We start from the raw sequence: 15,202 nt of genomic DNA on the forward strand, positions 1-15,202 counted from the left end.
GGCTGAGCCATTTTATGTCCTCCAGAATCCCACCTCACCACATGTGTCACCCACGAGTCTACAATCATGCGCAAGTCATTGACTACTCTTCTCCGTAATTTATTTCTAGGTGCTACTAGTTCAATATACCAGAGGCAACGAGATACAACGAGTTCTCTGCTAAACGTGGTGTCTCAAATCCCGCACGAGCACGGGGCACACATGCTCTACGGAGTACCGCCACTGAGCAAATCAGAGGCAAGCCAAATTTAAGCCCGCAAAAACGACGTATCACAAAACGCACCCTACCTGCATGAGGAGTTTCCTGTCTCCAATAACATCGATCACATACTAAGCCTGGGCCCGTTCCTCCTGCAAACACCTCGGGCACGTACACGTGAATGTGAACAACTCCTGGGTTTTCTTCCGACGTGCCTGCAGGTCAACGTATTCAGACAGGTCAAAGTAGGAGGTACAACACTCCTCGCCTGGCGCGATGTCCCGTAGTGCAGTCACCATCATTCGACCACGGTCATCGGCTTGGTGTGTCACCTACGTGGTGGGTTATGTTAGCGAGCGACAGGTCAACTTGGGAACACGCAGTTGGGCGGGAAGTGGGATGTGTGCTTACATTGGGCGCGCAAGAATGATTTGCGAGCGTGATACGCAGAAACACAGCTAGGCCGTATTGCGTGCCGCGCTTGACGCCCGGAGATTGGTGTGGGATGATCTCCGTCGGGCCAGGGCAAAGTTCGAAAACGTTGGTTTCCTCGGCGCAGATCAGGTCGATGAGGGTATCGAGGTCGAGGGTTTCCGGGAGGAGTGAAGACTGTAGCAGATATTTTTCCGCTAGGGTGGTCCAGTGTTGAAGCTGGGATGTGGGCCAGGAGTCACGGTTGCTTCGGAGGAGCTGGACGCCTTTCCAGCCGCTAACGAAGCGATCTTGGAATGTGAGTTGCTGGTGGACGTTGGTTGGCGCTGTGCCTTGAAGCTCGAGGTACCGGGCTGCAAGAAGTCGGATGACGATCCAAAGCATGTAATAATCGTGATCGCCGAGTTCCTGGCGGAGAACAGGGCTGTACTTCTTCAGCCAGGCGCACTCGAAGTCGTGACGAGCCTGGTCTTCATCTTTACAAGACTCGTTACACCACCAGATCTCGAGCGAGCAGCCAGTCTCGCATGTAACACTATTTGCTGCATGCCGGGAAACGCGTCGACTGCAGCCCAGGTTGCTGCAAATGGAGTGGTCGCTATCCCCAACCGCCACGGTTGGCAACACGGCATAGGGAAGGTCGGCCATGAGGAGCTCTCCGGCGCGAATAGGACCATTGGTGCTCAGTGTTCGGCCTTTGAGGGGGTTGTATGTTTGGGTCAAGTGTGGATGGAGAAACAGGATGGCCTGAGTCAACGGGTTGGCAAACTGGGTCTTGCGGACCTTTTCGCCTAGAATGCTGTAGAGGTCAGTATGGCTTACAACCAGTTGTGGTGCAATATGAAGAGAGGGATCCAACCATGATGGCTGTCCGCATCATACAGCTAGTCCTCAGGAGGATACAGGAAAATACATAAGACATACCTGATATCTCCGAACGCAGTGCCAATCTTTGAAGAATCTTCTTCAGTCTTGGAAAGCTGGTAAACTTGACCGATGGTAGGCATATTGAATCGCAGAATAGAAGAGCTAAGAGGTTCGATCGTTTCTGAGAGATCGTGATCCGATATCCTGATAATGAGCGTTGATTGAACCGGTCAGGAAGCACTATTTATAGCCTCTTCTTACACCCAGAAAGGATTCTTTTCTCTGGCGTCATCAGCCATCAGAACCTACTTCACAGTATCAGCTAGGCAAGTAGAACATGCAATCTAGATTCTGCATCAATCATGCGAGCGAGTTATTACCGTCATTGGCGTGCATGCTCTCTGTCGTTATTAGTTATTCGCCACATTTTGCTTTACAGAGAAATACCTTTGATTATCATACGAAAGACTTCGGGGTTTGAGACTCGGAGAATTTCTGTTCTCGACCATTTGTCCGTATGCATTTCGCGCAACGGCCAAATTCAGGCCTCCGTGTCTGACTGGCGAATCGTTTGGCATTATTTCGCTATTTCAACCTGGGGCAAGGTCCATATGCATGTATTTCGGGATCTGTTGACTGTATCTTGGAATTGTGCTGTTTGCTACGACAGAACGAGCTGGGATGTTAACCTATTACAATCTTTGCTTCAGCACGATGATGCTGGCTGATCTGCTTTCGATGTAACCTCATTGCATCACCCCTCATTTAGGTGGATGGTAGCCTATGGAAAAGACGAAGAATCGATTATAGCGTGTTGGCAAATAAACTGCCTCATTTCGATCACAGCCACCGATTTTGCGGTTGTTCAGTCATCCAAGGAGTTCTGCTTTCTTTCCTCATTCTTCCTTGGCATAGAACATTGGTATGGTTGAGATGTCCGATCGGGCTTGTAGAGCTTTCGAAAAGCTCAAGTCGAGCTCTTGAGAGCCACACCATAGCGCAGATGGGTCCTTCCCATGGAGGAATAAAGATAGATGTCTCCCATTTTGCGGGCTACATAGCAGGCCCCAAAGTTTTCCATAGACGCCTACATGGGAGGGTGCCACGACAACGCTGGTGAGTCGTCGGGGTTACATATTTCCAGACCTTTTGATGGGCCGAGGGATAATTTCCAGGTTCCCCGTAGCTGGCCTGCTATATTGAACCTGCATTGTCAAATGGTAAGCTCATGCATTGCCACTCGGGGTTTGAAATAGGGACCATCAGTAGGCCGGCACAGCGACGTGCTCAGGGGGCTCCATGTTGCAATGCCTAGCAACTGCTCCAATCTCTGCTGGTCGCCACTCATTAAAGCAATCTTTGGATGAGTGCATCTAAAGTGGTGCCTGGGCTTGCGAGGAGAGCTTTCACTGGCCGGTTCTAGCTGCAATGCTACATGACTCGGCGGGATCCACCAGCGGGCCGAGCTCGGGGCCCCATAGATGGTGAGGGGTTGGCGGTCCAGATTCCGTTATAGGCCCTAGTTGGTCTCTTGCTTAATTAAGGCGGTGCAGAATAATGTTTCGGGAAAATCCTAGGAAAGTATAATGGCGGTCACTATTAATATAAGCAAACCGGTTATGGCGGCTAGATGGGATCGATCGATCGACATTAGTGAAATTGGGTACGGGTGATTCTCTCTCTTTCCGTTGTCATGTGGCCTTTGAGCAATTCGTGCTTTGGTGGCGTTTGACAGTTGAATATTTTTCCATATCACAATTGCGAAGGCCCAATGAACCGCTCATTGCACAAGCAGCCCGGATCTTTTTCTGATAGTTTATCCCCCGCTATGGCAACCACAGTCACCACAGTCACCGGTACTCTGACACCAGATCCACCGCTCAAACTCGAATTGGCAAGAGTCGAGGACGTGCCGGAGCTGATACAGCTGTGGTACAATGCCTTCAGCATTCCCTCCCTGCTTGCTATTTGGCCTGACACTCCAGGAGTACGGCAGTGGTGGGAGTCAGCCATTCGCTACGACATGCTAAACAAGCCACGCGAGAAGTACCTCAAGGTAATTGACAGCCAGACCGGGCGTATTGCCGCTTATGCCAAATGGTCTCTTGAGACTTCCAAGGAGCGTGGCCCCCGGTTTCCCCCCTGGCACCCGGATATGGATGCCCGTCATAACGAGGAATACTTTCAACGATTGGAGGAGGTTCGGGATCGCCTAGTTGGAAGCTCCAGTAAAAACTTCTGTAAGTTCTGAAAGCAGTAGTTCTTACGGAATGAGGATCTGATCTACCTGCAGACCTTGATATGCTCGCGACGCATACCGACTACCGACGCATGGGAGCAGCGCGGTTACTTCTCGAATGGGGATGTCAGGTAGCAGATCAAGAGAATGCTTTAATCTACATTGACTCGAGTGAAGCCGGAAAGCCAATCTACGAGCGTTTCGGTTTCGTGGTTCAAAGTATGGCTTGCGGGCTCGCTTCCATGGTGAGAGAGCCAAGAACTAAGGAAGTGTGAAGTGATATGTTTTCGCGGTTCCTCTATAGTAGAAAGTGTTGTAATTGGTTGCTATATGCTCTATATAGGATTTAAATGACCTGATGGAAGGCGGGAGACAAACTGCAAGTATCAGCCAGCATATAGGCTTGGTCTACTGAATTGAACGCAAAACCTGCTGTCGCGGGGTAAAATTCCTCCTGTTGAGCGTGTCTATGGTATACCACTCTTGCCCGTCAATGATTTGCTACTACCTATAATCTGATAGTAAGAGTTGTAAGATCTGTTAGTCAATGAAACCAAGACCTTGTCCTTGATTCCACTGGACTCGGGGTTTGAGTTGCAGACAAAGCGGCAACTCCGACGCAAGTCGTGCTCCTACATGCCGCCACCATGCATGTATGTACTAATTGTGTGAAACAAGACAGATATGGCGTCGTCGAGGGACGCTGTCATTAAATAATGTAACCAAGCAGAGTTATCCCTGGCTGCATACGCCCCATTAGCAGAGGAGGAAGGGATCAGGAAGCGGGCATTCAGATCCATGAAAGAAGACCAAGTATTAAAGCACCGCTTTGTTGCAAGACCGACTGTTTGAAGACACATATCATAGCATTCTTATTAGCCTACAATCTGGAGACTTCATTTAATTTCCTATCCTTCTCATAAATATAATTTCATCGCAATGCGTCCAATCCTTGAGACCCCGCAAAGGATTTTGTTCCTCACCACGCAACAGCCCCATACGATAAGGGCAGAATGGCCATTTTATCAAAACTACGATTTGCCCGGTCTCCTATTGGAGAAAGGAGCCCAGGTCACGCTCAAATGCTGGATGGATGAGGATATCGTGACAGTGCTCAGTCAGTTCGACGTGGTCACCTTCCTTTGGTGCAATGAGTACTATAAACATCCCAAAAAGTTTTTCGCCTTTCTTGACAAAGCGGAAAAGTTGGTGTGGAGCCTGCCAGATGCCCCTCTGTCCAACATTCCTCGCATCATCAACAACACAAAACTTGTCCGGTGGAATGCGGACAAACGGTACTTGCTGGATATGGAGCAGGAAGGCTTCATTATTCCTAAGACCAAAATCGTGGATCCTCGGAAGTACAGTGTAACTGAATTGAAAGCCCTGGTGCATGAATTCCTTCCGTCGGGGTCTGTGGTCCTGAAACCATCGATATCTGCATCCTCCACGCTAACCCGGCGGATCACGAACACATCAGCACTTTCAGCGGATGACTTGACCTTCCTCGAGCTTTGCACCGTTGGGGGTCTCCGGAGTTCTTTGCTGATTCAGAAATTCGAACCTGCAATCTCAACGGGAGAGTATTCATTCGTCTTCGTGGGTCCTCATCTCACCCATGTCATGGTCAAATCCCCCCAGAAAGGAGACTTCCGAGTCCAGGACGAGTATGGTGGATCCGCTAGGCTAGCAAGCCTCCTCGATATCAAGCTACAGAGTCTCCAAGTGGTTCAGAATGTTTTCAACTCACTTCAACGCCGCTTCGGATACGAGTCCACGGAGGGTGTGAGCTCCGGGGAGATTGGCTACGTGCGGATTGACGGTCTCATCACGGAGGATCGGCCATTCGTTTTGATGGAGATCGAAGCCATCGAGCCCCATCTGTGGCTCGAGACCGGAAAAGGAATCACCGGGATGCTTTCCCTCCTCTTGGAAGCATCATAAAACCCCAGCTGCTTATATTTGACGCACGCTACGTGTGGACAGGTGGTTGCTACAATAATTGCAAGGTAGTGTGGATCGAAGGAAAGCGCAACGTTCTCACTGGGTTCAGAGTTGGTGTTAGAAATGTGTCAGAGTTACCTATCAGCATTAGTAAAATCCTAGCAGACCTTCACGATCACAGATTTTTGCCCGCCTTTATGCCAAATACGACCACTAATACAGTCTATCACAGCTTCGATCAATTGCTTTATTTCTTTATCCGTCGACTGGTCGTAGCCTAAACCGGAAGCCCGCAATCCCCCCGGGCCGGGCTAGCACTAGAAAAGACAAAGCTTCGCAGCAGAATAGTTCAAGGCCTACACCACATTTTGTATTTCCAGGGTGGAGTAAGAGGCGGGTAAATTCATTCTTTAACGACCATCTTGGCCTGTGCCTTGCATTCACAGGAAGAGTACTCCTGGGGAAAACATCTTCAATCCTAAAGGACACTTGGGCGAGATTGTAATTTAACCCTGCAAGGTGGTCACAGCATTAGGCACAAATCTAACAAGAGGTAATCTAAAATTCAGGGGAAAAAAAACGGCATGGCTTGTTACGTTGCTGATGCAAGTACGCTGCGGTATCACTAAGGTGGGATAACGTGAGGCTATGAATTTCCTCGGCAACAGTTCCGGTGGCGCAACAGCTTTCAGATGAATGGAGTGGTGAAGGCTGTTTACATGCATTTGTGTTCCCTGAGCAGTCGGAGGTGAGAAATTGCCTTGTTGGGCCCCGCTACTATGGGCGTGCATGGCTTGGTCGGAAGCAGGAAGACCTGCTGCTGTTTGCGTCATCTGTATTTCCGCCCGGAGCATCTAGAACACTTATATGCATTACCATTCGTATTGTACAAGGATAGGCTACCAACTCCACATTTGAAGCTGCATGTGAGTTGCGATGTCTTAGTGGAACACCTGGGATGGGTTAAAACCTGTTTGAGAGGACTAGATTAGCTGCTTCTAGTCTGATTCGATGGCATGACAGTAGATGAGAGGGGGCACTCAGGTCCGCCGCCGGTGACATGGTGAGAGAGGATAGAGTGTCCGGAAGCCGTGGTCCGAAATATATGCTGGCAGTTACAAAGACAAGAGCCAAATTCTAACCTTACCCAGGTTTAGTCCATACTGTTCAAATCGAGAAGCACCAATTGATACCAAATGGCGGAAGAGTGGTATGTAGAGAAGGTACTTAGTACTACCAGTAGTATCATCCAGGCTGGAGGAGATGTGGAGCTTCCTCCAGCCGGTCATGTGGTACTAGTACTTTGGTAGTTGACCTCCCCCAGCCAATCGCCGCCTTCCAAGAATTGTTATGGCAAGATGGGCTCGTTAATAAGTAACCATCTGTACCCTGTAGGGCAAAAGGTAATAGGTATCCACCATTTATGGGTCTGTGGTAGGACGTGACCACTTAGAGGTCCCTGGCACGATCGGGGTTTGCTTTGAAAGGTACCAAGCAGACTAGCACTCTGTAGCTTGTTCGGAAGCCCGGGTGGAAAGGGTGAAAAGAGGGGGTAGCTCCACGGAGTACTAATTTTAATTTGGATAATTGGTAACGAACATGGAGAATTGTAACACTCCTACTATTGTTTGTTGTGCCAAAAATTTGTATACCAGTGGTGGGAGAAAGAGCTACTAGCACTACTAGTAGGAGTTGACTGCCTACTTCTACCGCACAGGGGCGTGAGGTGTAGTCTGAGGTATGATACTCTACTGTATGTTTCTGCTGCTGTTTAATCGTAATTCAAACAGAAGTGGTGGCACATGACAATGATGGTGGTTCATGCTGTGAGTGATGCCGATGTGGTCGATATTCCTGTTACTACTCCTGTAGTAGTTGTAATATTTCTCATACGTACAAGATTCTTCTTCACACGAGCATAGTATAGTAACCACGAAGTTAGTTAACACTAGTATCGTGCTGGCCGGAGAGCTGAACGGAACCAAGTAAATAGGGTACTCAGATTGAGTTTCCTTGATTTAACATATTTTACTAGCCAATTTATATATTCACGGCAAGATGGCCGAGTTGGTCCAAGGCGTCAGGTTAAGGTCCACCTTAATACCCAGCTTTATAGCTTCCTGATCATCGTAAGATGGCGTGGGTTCGAATCCCACTCTTGTCAATTCTTTTTTCTTCGCCACCATTTGGTAACTGTCATCACATGAAACTAAGATTATTTTTTGTTTCTTCACTACATATAGGAAGTGATTATTATTATTCTCTCCCCCCTGATCCTTTCCTCCGTTTCTCCTCCTATCTCCACCTTCCAGTAAATTTCCTTCACTTTCTCATAGATAAACGCCAGACTACAAGCATATCATAGAGCTTGTTCCGCCCCAGAAATAAACAATAACCTTTCCACTCATTCCCCAGTGATATACAACACGTCAGACCCTAGCAAGATACGTCAACAAATGAATTGGCAATCAAATATGCCAGCAATTCTCACCCAAGAAGACATCCAGCGTTCAAGATACTAGGTTATATTGGAACAGACCAGCCTAGCACCACAAGAACACTACTACTGCTACTGCTACTGATAACTTATGAATCCGGCTATCCCATTCCAACATCAGCACAACATTGATAGACCACATCACCCTTCACAATCAAAACTCCTCTACCATCCCCCTCAACCCACCAACCACTCCGTAACCCTGACCATCCACCATTGACAATTCTCCCTCACCTCCCTCTTCCTCCGCCTCGCTATCGGCAGCACCTCACCATACATGGGCTTCGGGTATTATGATAACGAGATAATATTATGTTGTCTATGAAGCAAAGAGAGCTGTTTATTTTTCACCCCATGCGTTAGTGGTGTAACGGTAACATTCAACCCTTCCATGATCTCCTGCGATAGCGAAGATCGAAAGGTTGGGCCCTGGGTTCGACTCCCAGCTAACGCATTTTGAAGCATATCTTTTTACATTCTGCTCAAGGTGTCTGTAAATATTCTTCTAATCTTATCTCGCTAATGATACATGACTTTGATGGCGTGCTGCTCGCCCCGATCAAGTGTAGTCGCTGCTCTCCTACAAGACCATTTCGTCATCTTCCGCAAGGTCGAGAGCCTCCAAGTCATCTTCCTTCTCTAGGAACTTGTCCATTTCAACGGCTTCGTTTCGTAATGTTCCTGTCAAAACAGCAAAATTGGGATACAGGCTGCTGAGCCCATTGCGACCCCTAGGCCCCCAAATCTTTCTTTCGAAATCTATGAACAGTGGATCTGTCTCAGGCGGAAGCCTTACCCCGAGCTTTTTCGCCGTGACTTGGACAGTCCGTAATGTGCCCCGTGCAAGAGGCCAGCGTCGAGACGCTACTTTTGCCGCCACACAAAGATTGACAAACGCCTCCTGGTTCGCTGGCACGTCAAGCTTTCCCAAGAGAGTAAACATGGACACTGCAATCCAATGAATATGACTTGCTGGAAATAGATCAATACCCCAGGTAGATCGGTGTATTTCCACCAACCCGGCAATTTGGCGAGCAGCTGAAAGAGACAGTTCTTCCGGCCCCAAATGCTGATCTTCTGTCCCATGCTCTGCTGTTTTGGCGAGTTCCGTAATTGTGATACAGATATCGTGATAATACATACTGCAATTCAGCGTTAAATGGAATCGATAATCTTTTCAGATATGGATATGACATACTGTAGACATAATACATGGGGGAGGATCACACGCCCAGTTTCTATTCTGAGACATGGCTTGAGGGTCTTTTCCCACACTGCCAGGCGTCCACGGACTTTGTTTTCCATATCTTGAACCTCATCGGGCGTCGGACTCGTTAAGCCGTCGAAGAGCAACGTGCACCAATCGTCAACGATTGCTGTTAGCTCAGATAAGCCATTGAAATAGCACATGTAGTGCCCCTGAAGACTATCGCCGTCGTGCGGATAAGGGTGCCATAGCGGACCGTCATTGTGATAAGCACTAGGCGGACATGGACGACTAGGCTTTTCGATCAATGGCGGCTTTTGGTAAGCGAAGGCGGTTGCGCTGGTAGAAGTCAGTTTTACCCCACACACAACTTCACTGGTGTGACATACATTGTCATGTTGTACAAACCCCAAAGAGTAAGATCGGTAACCCGTCGTATATCAGATACCTCGTCAGAAGAACCAGAGGATATAATGCGAAGCGTGCGTTGAAGCTCCTTCGCAGCAAAAGCAAGCTGACCCTGGTATATCCATCCCCGCCTGTCTTTGCCCATTAAGCATGCACTAACTCTCATAGTCAGCATTTCGCGAATCGTATACAAGACTAAAGGCATATTAAGTCGTACCAAGTTGATAATACTGCCAGCCCTTGTACTGTGGCTAGGGTAGAATGCCCATCTTCTTGTTCGAAACATCTCTTCGCCTCGTTGTAAAAGTGTAATCCTCGCGTAGACGGATCGCTAGGAACTTCGTATGCCTCTGCAAAGTCTGAGTATGCCTGAATGAATGATTACGTCAATGAAATGCCTATCAAAAGAAGTCGTCTGAGAAAAGTAGTCGGCAGCTTACACAGGCATCAGCCAGGATGGCATTAACCAGGAAGGGCGAGCAGAACTGGGTATTGAGCTTGGCTTTTTTCATGTCGCGTATGAATATTTCTTGATCGAGGCAGGGAAAGCAAGGGTAGCGCCATGTAAAATATAAGGAGACAAGGTGCGAGACAAAGTGATCATCATCAGTTATTCTGGTCCAGGGTATTGCGGGTACACGAAAGACAGGTTGATCGGCGAGTCGCTTGATGTTGAGCACTCTCCGAGGGATTTTGACGACAAAGTCATCTGACAACCGAACTTCATCTATTGTAGAATCGAGCGCACTGATATCTTTTAGCTTGTCCTCGACAAAGAGTTGAAGTTCTTCCAACGAGGGATTGCTGCGAATCAACTGCAATAGGGAATGCACCCGTGTGACGCCACCATTTCGTAATATCTCCAGTACCTGCACGAACAGATAGCGGTCGCCTTCTAAGCTGTCAATCTTCCGTTTAAGGTGAATTTTGCGGCGGGAGTCCGTGGCCTCATCGATATTGCAATCGAGATCGTGCTTGACACAGGAGTCGCATGGTGCTGTTCCGCTGCACTGGAAGAGATGCAGGGTTAACTTCGTGACCGGCCAAAGTACAGACAAAGTATGAGATGTTGTGGGAACAAACCCTCGCCTTTTTGAGGCGGCAATTTGAGCAAGCTGTAGAAACCTTTCTCGTCGAAGGCCGTGACACGGGGTCCTTAACTGGGGCTGCAGGGGCCAAAATCCGTGGTTTTCTCTCCGAGGTCATAGATTGGATGTTGCACTACTCTTAATTTCCTGGCTATAGTGAACGTCCTGGGAGCTCCCAACTGTCAACAAAAAATGTGAATCATGATGAGTAGAGTAAGGTGGACAGTCATTGAAGCTTATAAGAGGACGGCAAGAGGCAGTGTGCCTGCCTTGATACTTCATTCCTCGGACCGTCAAGTTGGTCACACACTGGCGGGGACGCTAGCAAATGGAAATGACTTCCAGCCAATCCCCCGCAGGCCCACAACAGTGCGGAAGGAACTGCCAGACCAATGATCGACCACTTTCGTTTGTCTGTGACATCTTGTTGGTTCAACCCGGTTCCTCACAATTTCCTGTCTCGGGCAGTTCCGTAAAATGTACATCCGCACCGAAAAAGCCGTCCACTTATCCGCCAATACATGCTGCGGGCGTTGCCTCTTGCGTCACCGCGAGCTATCCAATCTGGGACGGGATGCACGGAGAATACCGCCACTCAGAGCTAGTTTATCGATCGCACAATACTTGCCCAAAGGAGAAACATTCTAGAACTCCACTCGAACCTTTGTAGTCTGAGCTGCTCTTTGCGGGGCTTTCCACCGCTCGGAATTTTGGTTGGTAGATTTATACAGCTAGCTCATCCACCCCTGAATGTCCCTTAATCCGGAATATCTGTTTGGTGGGTCCTTTCCGATGCAGTGACCTCCGCGGACCGAGCTTCTTGAATTGTAGCGACTGGTAGGGCTCAGGCTCGGTCATTAGATAAGCGCAATGATATAATTCGGTGTATTATCAGTAATCGACTTGCCACGACCACCTGACGGTCAAGCTTGCCTCTTGAACTGCGCCCTGTTTTTAATGACTTGGTGATCTACTACCTATTCGAACTACTTTCTCATGCGTTCCCTTAAGCCTGGTCGCATCATTGGTGTGCATTTAATGATCGACGATCTCGACGTCATTGAATTTTGAAGTCTAGACCACAAAGATAATCTAAGGGCTAGCTGTGATTAGTGCAGCCATGTGGAGCTCATATCTTAATCGTTATTCTGTACTGCCACTTTGTACGTATGATGTCTGAACATTGACCGACCGTGCTTGATTTTGCCACGCTTTTCGCAGATCTTTTCTTGCTTTCTTTCTTTCTAATTGAAGGTTCGACCGCCCGGAAAGCGCTCTGATAATCAAGAACGGACATAAACCCCAGTTTTTGCCCCAGTCTATCGCTTTTGGGGTGTAATACTCTTTTACCATGCTTATTCTGTATTGTATACAAGGTTTACAGATTTTGTCAATGTGAGACCAGAGAAAAGGCGTCTTTGAAGATATGATCGGGTGATTACCCTACTTTGTGAATGGGATATAGGAGGATGTATTCTCCCCGTGACTGAAATTATTATCAACAGCAGCAAATGACGAGAACAAGCACTCATTTGCACTCGAACCTCATCTAATTGTGTATCCTCCCTATGTCGCGACCAAAATGCAACTCTCTTCTTCCCTCGTTGCAACTGCTACTTTCCTCCTCACGGCAGCCCCCCAGCTCGCCTCAGCCCTCCGGCAATGCGACAACGGACTCAGTGACGTAGAGTTGAGCCATGGGCAAGTTCTCTCTCTCACCACTGGAACGTTTCATATGTCGAAGATGTCTAAGAAGTCTACTCGGACAGATCTGTGTCTGCAACTTCAAGGACGGATCTTGGGAGCCTGCTAAGTCTGCAGTAATCTGCAAGAAACTTTGAGAGCCGTGATTCACAGCAGAGACATTCGACGCCTCCATAGAGAAGAAGGTGTAGTGATCTGGGATTTGGTATTGACACTGGGAATTGTATACTACAGGTTATCGAGTCGGGATGTCATGAATGGTACACACTTCGCAAGTCAGCAGATTCTGGAAGGAAGTATATAACCTCGGGTAATTTGATGGTGCTACCATGGCAGGGCCCAAAACTTAGCCGAACCCTCCTGATCCCAACCAATCCATAAAGCCTACTTATCCGACCAACATCCAACACTACCTCGGATTATAGAACCATAAAATCAAAGCCACAAACTTCAGACTCAAATATCATGAAAGAATAACCCTAAGCATCTACAATGTCCAAATTCTCATACCCCACAACCGGCTCAGGGGCTCGAACTGCGCAAATAGTGTAATTTCCCAAGATGCGATTACGAAACCCGGCTTCGCAGTACTCGAAGTAATACTAAGTCATTAGCAACCCGTGATATTTTCGAACTATTATTCGGAGAAACTCACCAGCCAGCGTCGTCGATAAGCCTCAACATCCTTTGCCGAAGCCTCAGGGTGCCGACTGCAAAAGTCTGATCGGATATCTTCCCAGTTTGCCAGGAAGTTGTCCCTCCATCCAAGTAAAGTCTTCCCATAATGAGGGCCCGAACTGAGCACGGAAGTCACTTCCAATGATCCTTTGCTGCCGCGATGTAGAGAATCGAAGAGAATATTCGGGGTGGGGAGGTATCCGCCTGGGAAGACGTAGCGGTCGATATATTCGCCCACTCGGGGGTTTGTTTCGTGGAACTGCCACATATCAGATAATCCATCCTCTGTAACGAATTCAAGACGGGGGAATAGCATACTGGTTGTATCTTCGTTACCCCATCAATAACCAACACACCATCCTCCGGCGGCAACAGTTGCGAGATCACTTCAAAGTACTGATCCATATACTCAGCGCCGACATGCTCGAACATCCCGATCGAGATAACTCGGTCATAGTATCCACTCTCAGGTCGGGGTGCGTTGCGATAATCGCACAGTAAGACGCGAATGCGGTCCTGCAGGCCTGCTTCGCGGATCCGTTCATCGGCAAGGCTCTTCTGTTCCTCGGAAAGAGTTATTCCCGTCGCTTTGCAGCCAGTGAGTCGTGCTGCTTCAATGATCAGATCTCCCCAGCCGCAGCCAATGTCCAATAAGTGGTGAGTTGACTGAAGCCGCGCCTTTTTGATCATGTAGTGGACTTTTCTTCGCTGGGCTGTTTGAAGGGTTTCTGCTGCATTGCTAGTGAAATGTGCGCAGGAGTAGTTCAAGTCGGGAGATAGGAAGTTGGTGAATAGTCCGTTCGAGGTATCGTAGTGGGAAACGATGTTGCTGCGCGCATTTTCTATGTTGTTTTTCGGTCGCCACCATTGGGCTAGGCGGATGATGAGGTGGAACGGTGAGCCTCCCGAGTCGAGCGTGGCGCGGTTTTGAATATATAGCTGGTTGACTTAAGTTTTAGTATGACATGTTCTGCGGTGTTGTTTCTGTGAGTAAGAGACGGCTTACGTCGAAGATCTTGGACAAGTTATCACATTCTATCTCTTGGAACATGTAGGATTCTGCAAATCCCTTCGAGGTATTAGTTGCTGATAGCCGACTCCACTGGACGGTCGCCGAATGCTTACCAGATCGAAATCTAGAAATGCCCTCTTCCAAAAGTTCACATCTTTAACGCGGACAATTGTTTTCTCAGAATCGGCGATCGTCGGGTCATCATACAGAACTTCCTCCTCTTCACCAACATGGTCGGTCAATTTCACTGGGGCTGAAATCCGCCGCAGGGTGTCTTGTACCATGCGAAGAGCATAGGTTTGGAACGACTGGGTGATAGCGGTTAGTACCATGTCTACGGAGTAGCAGGATTTCTAATAATGTGGAGTTTACTGTTCATTTGGCAGGGGTGAGCACTACTCTTTAATACAGCAGACGAGTCCCTAACATACGGGCAACATAATGCGGACACGATTTCTGCATTAGTTTCCTGCTCTAGTCAAACTAGTTCTTCGTAAATCTGCAAGCCAAGGATCATTAATAGTCAGAGACGGTGATTGAATAATATGAGCCAATGGTATGTACTGCGCTTAAAATATCCGTGGATGATGACGGCTAGTGCTGCAGAAGCATAAGCAGCTCGACGTAGACGAGGGAAGGGGCTGGTCCGATTGCCAACACGGGCGAGTTACATTGCCGGCTGGACAACTCGGGCTTAGCGTTTTCGCCCCTATCGGGCCCAAATGAGACGAGGATATTCGCAGCTTTTATCGTGTCTGCCCATGAAGAGAATACATAGTAGCCAATAGGGACAATGTGGAGTATCTGAGCGCCCTTAAGTGTAGCCATTCTAAGGTTTTTAGATCTTGAGTAGCGTGGTGTCGCGGCGATCGCAAATACAGTTCCACAAAGGTGAGCCTCGCAAGACATAACAAGCATTGGATGAAA

The 15,202-nt window shown here is 48.3% G+C and overlaps 5 protein-coding genes and 2 non-coding genes across 7 annotated transcripts; 4 read left to right on the top strand and 3 right to left on the bottom strand.

The window, feature by feature from the left end:
* Positions 1 to 330: 330 nt before the first annotated feature.
* AKAW2_50723A (SET domain-containing protein) lies at positions 331 to 1,638 on the bottom strand (the record flags this gene model as incomplete). The annotated part of the gene is made up of 3 exons (XM_041690573.1): positions 331 to 531; positions 611 to 1,430; positions 1,556 to 1,638. 3 exons carry the CDS (start codon positions 1,636 to 1,638, stop codon positions 331 to 333), a joined length of 1,104 nt encoding a protein of 367 aa, XP_041544144.1.
* Positions 1,639 to 3,326: 1,688 nt separating this feature from the next.
* Positions 3,327 to 4,012, top strand: AKAW2_50724S (GNAT family N-acetyltransferase; the record flags this gene model as incomplete). The annotated part of the gene is made up of 2 exons (XM_041690574.1): positions 3,327 to 3,738; positions 3,792 to 4,012. 2 exons carry the CDS (start codon positions 3,327 to 3,329, stop codon positions 4,010 to 4,012), a joined length of 633 nt encoding a protein of 210 aa, XP_041544145.1.
* Positions 4,013 to 4,676: 664 nt separating this feature from the next.
* Positions 4,677 to 5,681, top strand: AKAW2_50725S (ATP-grasp domain-containing protein; the record flags this gene model as incomplete). The annotated part of the gene is made up of 1 exon (XM_041690575.1): positions 4,677 to 5,681. One exon carries the CDS (start codon positions 4,677 to 4,679, stop codon positions 5,679 to 5,681), a length of 1,005 nt encoding a protein of 334 aa, XP_041544146.1.
* Positions 5,682 to 7,733: 2,052 nt separating this feature from the next.
* On the top strand, positions 7,734 to 7,845 carry AKAW2_t50008S. Its single transcript has one exon. It is a non-coding gene; the product is annotated as a tRNA-Leu (tRNA).
* A 689-nt stretch (positions 7,846 to 8,534) lies between these two features.
* On the top strand, positions 8,535 to 8,632 carry AKAW2_t50009S. Its single transcript has one exon. It is a non-coding gene; the product is annotated as a tRNA-Gly (tRNA).
* A 126-nt stretch (positions 8,633 to 8,758) lies between these two features.
* AKAW2_50726A (uncharacterized protein) lies at positions 8,759 to 10,999 on the bottom strand (the record flags this gene model as incomplete). The annotated part of the gene is made up of 6 exons (XM_041690576.1): positions 8,759 to 9,320; positions 9,377 to 9,724; positions 9,775 to 9,948; positions 10,011 to 10,162; positions 10,234 to 10,803; positions 10,877 to 10,999. 6 exons carry the CDS (start codon positions 10,997 to 10,999, stop codon positions 8,759 to 8,761), a joined length of 1,929 nt encoding a protein of 642 aa, XP_041544147.1.
* Positions 11,000 to 13,064: 2,065 nt separating this feature from the next.
* AKAW2_50727A (uncharacterized protein) lies at positions 13,065 to 14,607 on the bottom strand (the record flags this gene model as incomplete). The annotated part of the gene is made up of 5 exons (XM_041690577.1): positions 13,065 to 13,187; positions 13,241 to 13,522; positions 13,582 to 14,202; positions 14,270 to 14,332; positions 14,389 to 14,607. The coding sequence occupies 5 exons, from the start codon at positions 14,605 to 14,607 to the stop codon at positions 13,065 to 13,067; spliced, it is 1,308 nt and encodes a 435-aa protein (XP_041544148.1).
* Between the last annotated feature and the right edge of the window lie 595 nt (positions 14,608 to 15,202).

This window comes from Aspergillus luchuensis, chromosome 5, assembly GCF_016861625.1.
Source record: "Aspergillus luchuensis IFO 4308 DNA, chromosome 5, nearly complete sequence".
NCBI lineage: Eukaryota > Fungi > Ascomycota > Eurotiomycetes > Eurotiales > Aspergillaceae > Aspergillus > Aspergillus luchuensis.